The following is a 7,122-nucleotide window of genomic DNA, read 5'->3' as shown; positions in this document are numbered from 1 at the left end:
CTTTCTGAATCCTTGTAAAGTACTCTCCCATGGATCAAATTGTAGGATAGTTGAAAACGGCAGAAAAGTACAAATTCTGGCTACTATATATTTTTTGTATAGTATTATATCATATGCAGTACGTATTATGTGCGAATATTCTATAAAGCACAGCTTCCAAGGCACTTAATATAACAATTACAAAAAAATCAGTGCTGTGTTTCCCTTTACCATAGTGATTCATACTCTTAATGACAATGTGTACAATCTAAATTTTGCATTTTCCACACTGGAAAACTAAGTAAGTAATTTGAGTATTAAGTAATATTTTATGTGACATGAATTTGCATACACATGGGAGTGTGATCAAATTATGAACTACAACTTAAGAATCCAACAATCTAAATTCCAATTTTATGAAAAAATAATACCAAAACTCATTTCTGATAAGTTTCATAAAATGAAATATCTTTTTTTTTATAAACAACTTCTAGCAACCATCAAGATAAGTTTGATGTACGTTTCAGGATAAACACAGCAGCTGCAAGGCCACCAATGTTGACTCCAACGACTCTTGCCTGATGCCAGAGCTTTCTATGTCGAAAAATTGCCTGACGGAAAATGAACTGCTATTAGGCTTTAGTTAAAACATTACACATATTAAGATTAATAAATTAATAAAGTGCAGGACAAAGAGGGAAGTTATTCCTCTACATTTAATTTATTTTTTTAAATTTTATCGAATAGCAACTGAAATAAACAGAGCATTATAAAAAAACTACTGTATTCTTCAACAAGTAGAATTTTGTTAAAAGCACTAGCTATCATCATTCACATACTAAAATTATCCTTGTAGTCTAATATATACTTTAATATTATAATAACTAATATATTTCATTTGTTTTTGTTATTCCATACAAAATGATTATGGAATTAAGTTTTGAATATCCAACACTGTATAAAAAATATACTAATTTATAATATCCCTTAAACATTATTCATTAATCAGTACATTTACAGACATCAAGTAAAAGACAAAATAATTTTTGTAATTAAACTAATGATTCGACCTTGCAGTTTTTCTTAAAGTTTTTAAAACATTTTTAACTGACACCACATACAGCTATGATAACCAACTTGAAAGTTGATATTCATTTACAAAGTAGTTACAATTGCACAGAGAGGTCAATACTTTGTCATTTTCTTTCTCATAATTTTCAAAGTAGTTGTTAAGATGTTAAGAAAATATAAAAGTAATTTTTAATGCCTTCAAATTTTACATTTGGAATAATATTTGAAGTAATCAGGTCATTAAAAAAACTAATTATGCAGCTGTAGTGATATTATCATAAAAAAATTTTTAAATAAAAAAGCTTTTACATGACCTAACTTAAAACATTCTTGCTACAGCATCAAGCAGGACAGCTATATAATTGGTTAAACACATTAGTGGTACAAGCTAGAAATATTATATATAGTAAAAATAATCATTTACTAAAATTTCAACAAAAGGTTTCACAGACAGAAGTATCAAAAAGATCAATTTCTTTAACATAAAAATGGCTTTGAAATTTTTGAATTATGCGAACAGATAATAACAAAAAACGTTTAAATATCCTAACCTTGGCTAAATATTTACAGTCTAAAAATACACAGTTAGTTAAACCTATGTACTTTGCAAACATTATAGAAATTGACTACAATTCACTGAGAAGTCATAAGTTGAAAGTGTTTAATACACATTTGTACATTGAACAATTTTAAATTGTATGAGAAAAGTTGAAACCAGAGTTCAGAACAGATCAACATTAGGACGTAGAAATTTCTGACAAACATCTAGAGTCAAGTTTAATTGCATTAAACATTACATTTAACAAGTATCCAGATACAGCACCTTTGGTTTCTGTGTGATCAGAATGTTGAAATGGGTGCTGTGAAACAGTCATCCTTGTACAGTAGATGGATTATGTAAAGAGTACAGGAGTAGTGTGCTTTGACATGAAAGCCATACAACGGAGCCTTCTGTACTGGAAACTGCATTGCTGGGCACGGTTACACGGACTGTAATGACATTGTGATTCTCCAGAATCTTTTAATATAATGTACTCAACCTCTTTTGACACAAAAGTCTTAAACCTAAAAGAACAATACAAGGATTAACTGAGAAATTTAAAAAAATTACTGCACATGTTTGCTGAAAGATGAGTAGGCAATATGTTTTCAAATGAAATAGCACAAATAATCCATTTCAATCTCCAGTTACTTGAGGTATGCAATGGTTGAAAGAACATGCCATGGAAGCAACATGTGTACATGTGACTTATTTCACTTTTTGATCATGTTGCATACTGTTGTTTGGGAGATATGGACTGCTTTTGTCACTGACCATTGTGTTTGTGAATTTTCACCTGTTACAAAATTCTGCACATTGCTTACCATGGTTGGGGTATGATTTATTGCAGGTCTGCTTCAGGATGGTCCTGGTATCACAAGTGGATCCACATTCCCTTTTTTTCTTTTTTTTTATTAAGTAAAAGAAATATATTTATAGTGGAAATGGTTAATCCATGATCTGAACAGATATTTATGATCTCAGTGTATGAATATTTTGAGACAAAAAAGGGTTGTTGCATATCATTTCTCAAAAGAAATATTTTTTTAAGCGGCATAACACTACTTATGAAATGCTAAACAATTTCAAAATATAGTTCTAATACATGTCATTCCGCTACAACTTTATATCTGCTGTGGTTAACATGTGGCTTGATGATTTGTATATTTAAGTTTGTCTTAATATAATATACTCAACCCTTTGTATAACTGACTTTACAGTAAGCATCTGAAGTATTTTAGAACTTTGGCAAGGAAGAAGAAATCTTCCATTTTTAGTAGCATATTTCACAAATTTACATGTATTACAGACACAAGCTTCAACCTTAATTCAAACAAGTCTAATAAACCGGGTTACAAAGTTTGTCATAACATACCTTTGTCAAAGAAACTTTATCATGAGTTAGTAAAACTGCTCTTCCCATTTCCAGTTTAGAAGCTCTAGCCATTTGTTCCAGTATTTTTGGATATAAAACTCGATTGTCTGCTTTGGAGCCAAGCCTCTTCCAAATGGCTAAACAGAAAAGTAAAACAAGTAAGTCAGAAAACAGGAGAGGTTGAATGTAATTTATATTTAGATAAGACTGTGGCATCATTATAAATCATTTACATTATTAGGTTTCATTTTGTATTACACGTACTTGTCAAATGCACACAAAACTCATTTATGCCTAGCTAATCAAGCCTATAAATGTAATTGCATATTGTACCTGATATTACAATGGATTTTTTAATTTTGGACTTCAACTAAGCTCTTTATAGTTACATGCAAAACCACACAAGTCAAGAGAAACTTTTGCCACAAAACTACTCATATCAGTGTATAAATCAAAATGTTATTTATTGACCAAAGAAAAAACAAAAAAAAAGACCGTGAAACAGTAGCATATAAAGCCCTAATAAGAAATTTTAAATACTTTCATCACTCTTGTATTTCAATTTCTCATGACCATGATGCACTAGCTCCAGAAAACTAGACTGGGAAATGATTTCATAGTATGGTTATTAATGGATGAAACTGGGAATTTATGTGAAGTAGAGATTTCTGTATACAAAATAACATGTAACAAAAATGATTTAAGGATATTACAACTTTTTTAAATTCTGATATTCTTCTTCAGTGCAACGGGGATCTGAGATCTGTAAAGCTGCCAGTCCCAATATAGTTTAAGAGTTTCTTTACAAAACAGATCTTCAGAAAATACAATGTTGTCCTAAGTATTATATTTGGAAAATGAACATGACCCAACGATATTAAATGTATTACAAATCAAACTCTGATATATAATTTTACAAACACACATTGTAGCTTCTATATCTCTCTATTAAAGATTTACAGATAAAAAAATATACTTTTGCTGGATTTCAAGTTCACATGCTGTACATACACATACAAATAAAATACCACATAACTAACACAACATTTTGTAGTTACTCTACTTTTTAAAAGTTGCAAAATTTCATCTCAGCTTTTACACTTTAGAACTTTTATCTTTCCAATTCACCTCTTCATAAAAAATACAGTGAAGATGAGGTCTTCTTCATGATCAAAACTTTATTAACAAACTTTAAACCCTATATCAAAGCCATTATCAGGTCAACTTTTGAAAAATTAAAACAATGGACAGCAAAAATTGGCTGTTTCAGATGTGATAAGGATAAGTCTCTGTAGAATGAAAGTATTAAATGTAATTCACTTCTACTACAGAAGGGCTGAAAGTACAGAATGTGGAAAAAAAAAACATGGTTTGGTACCAGGATATTTTATGAAGGCAATATCTGGGTGAAGGGTCTAGGAACTCAATCAGGTTCAGAAGCAGGATGTGGGGAGGGGGATAAAGGGATCCATACAGTTGTGATGAAAATAGTGTCTTGAGGATAATCTATATTCATATAAAGGTATTTATTCTTAACAATTATCAAATGAAAATGCTTAAATGAAGCATTTTTTTTATCCTGAATGAAAATATGTTTTGTAGAAGTTAATAAAATGAAAAACAACATAAAACTTACCAAATCTGTCACAAAAACATCAACAAAATGGTCTCTTATAGGAAGCTGTGTGGCATCCCACCTAAATATATCAACTACCTGTCTTTTTCTGCAAGAAATCAACAAATAAATTTGACACTAATTATCATACTTAAAGAAATAAAAAACAACCACACTGTATTTGTATTAACAATTGTGAAAAACTAGGGGGGAATGTATAAATGATTTTTAGATATCAAATGAGACAACCAGAAAAAAAAAGAGAAGACAAAATCCTGGTATGTTGTATATAATTAACATTATTATTAAAAACAGAAGTTATAAAACAGATATGTTTTTATTTTACAATTAAAAGTGAAATTACTCAGCTATAGCTCAGATAATGAGTGCAAGTCAACACTGGGGAAAATGTCTAATACAGATTATCATGAGAACAAGCAACACAAACAATCTGTTGCTATTAAAACTACAGGTTTAGGTTTTGTAAGTTGAAAAAGCAAAATAAAAGGTTTAAGCCTAATTACATAAACTGATATGTTATTCAAAAACTAACAATATTTTATAAGCTGCTAGTTTTTAAAACTTTACCTATTTAATTCACTTCTTCATAAAGAATACACAAATAAACAAATATAGTGAAACACGAGATAATGTAATAACTTTGGAAAATTCTTAAAATAACTAAATTTACTTTGAACAAAGCTTTTACTCAGCTTTCATTTCTTCATTTACACTTGAGTTTTTCAACTACTAGTAGACCTAAAGCACATCCTTCATTAAGTACGACTCAGATACAGCAAAGTTTATTGAAATATTTTAGTGCTTTAGAAAAATATTAAGTGAGGATATTTGTATCAAATTATGATATACATTTGAAAAAAGCAAAACGATGTTAAATTCCAATAAAAAACTACATAATTTATACAAAGTGAGACAAAGCAATCTAAGTATATGAAGAAAACAAAATGTGGCAGCTGATACATGCAAGTCCCGAGAATGTTGTCTTTTTAATAGTGAGAAAATTAATACTCTTCTACATATTTATGTTAAGTCTAAAGGTTTGTTGGCTTAGCTTATCTACAGTTTTTAAAAGCAACAGAAATACAGAAAGTTAATACCTATATCAACGACTGTTGAATTACTTATGTAATTTTACAAAAGAGACAATGGGCAATGATAAATAAATCAAATGCACCGACTGGTCAAATATTAGAGAAAAATGAAGTTTATACTACTGTGAACCAAAACGAAATTAATAATATTCTTGCTAAACTTTATTAAAAAAAATGTTTATTTCTTACTTTCCTATTTCTTTCATTTCTTGATTTACAGCTTCAAGATTTTGTTTAGTTCTTGGAGTAGCCAAATCATGGTTGTCTCCACAGATGTGATGGGCCTCGGGCCAGCTCAACACACCCTGAAACATTAATAAAAATTGTACTGTTTCCTCCAGCTTGTCCCATAAACATGTTAATGATTTTAATAGGTATTTTATAAACTTCTATCTGTAACAGCAACTTTTCACTGTTTTTTTTATACTTCAAGTTATTTTCAAACATTTCACACTGATGCTGGAATTAAAAGAAAACCAAAATTGTTGCAATTAAAGGTTTTTTTTTCATATTATAGTGATTCTAATATTTTTTTTACAGTCGTAACACTTATATTTCCACATAATGAATCATTTTAATCTCTGAAAAAGGTTATTTAGTATCGTTACAAGTTTTTAGCCAAGTAGTAAAGGTTGTACTCTCTTCTCTTTGTTTTTCAAGGATTATCATGAATTTGTTTTCCTTGAAATATATATTATCTATTATGTGCTATGACAAGAATCTTTTCTAGTTTTATAACATGAAATCTAAGGATAATTATTTTTAACAAAGAATTAGTTTACTTAGTTTTAATAGTCTTGTGAAAAATGTGTATGGAGAAATCCACAGAATGGTATTAATCATGTTTTCAGCTCATTACTGGTTTTTTGTATTACATTACGTGTATGATACATTTAATTAGTTTTGGTAGCCTTGTGAAAATTTTGTATGGAGAAATCCACAGAATGGTATTAATCATGTTTTCAGCTCATTACTGGCTTTTGTATTACATTATGTGTATGATACATTTAATTAGTTTTAGTAGCCTTGTGAAAATTTTGTATGGAGAAATCCACAGAATGGTATTAATCATGTTTTCAGCTCATTACTGGATTTTGTATTACATTATGCATATGATACATTTTCATGTACAAGAGTTTAGGGTTAAAAAGTAACTTACTCCTAAATTGTTGTACCTGAAGATGTCTATAATATCAAATATAATAGTTTGAAAAATTATTTAGAAAAACCCAAACAAGTTGCTGAAAATAAAAAAATTGGACTCATATGAGAAGAATCAAGTACTTGAATGTAAATCAATCAAGGAGCCCAACAACTGAGCAACTACCACTACCCAGCTAACACATGACGTTTCTAGAATGTTGCTGAATAGTTGTGCATTGGTAAAACTGACAACATCATGCATTATATGTTGTGGCAGTGTTGGATA

General features: G+C 29.4%; 1 protein-coding gene across 2 annotated transcripts in view; it reads right to left on the bottom strand.

The window, feature by feature from the left end:
* Positions 1–461: 461 nt before the first annotated feature.
* Positions 462–7,122, bottom strand: part of LOC106471041 (THUMP domain-containing protein 3-like) — a 15,676-nt gene continuing 9,015 nt past the window's right edge. For both annotated transcript variants that reach the window (XM_013931625.2, XM_022399668.1), the window contains exons 4-7: positions 5,883–5,998; positions 4,603–4,690; positions 2,967–3,103; positions 462–590 (exon numbers count right to left, since the gene is read on the bottom strand). In XM_013931625.2, coding sequence (XP_013787079.1) covers positions 2,993–3,103; positions 4,603–4,690; positions 5,883–5,998 — 315 coding nt within the window. In that variant the 3' untranslated portion in view covers positions 462–590; positions 2,967–2,992. The remainder of the gene's footprint in view (positions 591–2,966; positions 3,104–4,602; positions 4,691–5,882; positions 5,999–7,122) is intronic.

This window comes from Limulus polyphemus, unplaced genomic scaffold (assembly GCF_000517525.1).
Source record: "Limulus polyphemus unplaced genomic scaffold, Limulus_polyphemus-2.1.2 Scaffold4367, whole genome shotgun sequence".
Classification (NCBI taxonomy): domain Eukaryota; kingdom Metazoa; phylum Arthropoda; class Merostomata; order Xiphosura; family Limulidae; genus Limulus; species Limulus polyphemus.
Note: the sequence above shows the minus strand (reverse complement) of the source record. Positions and strands in the feature narration are given on the sequence as shown.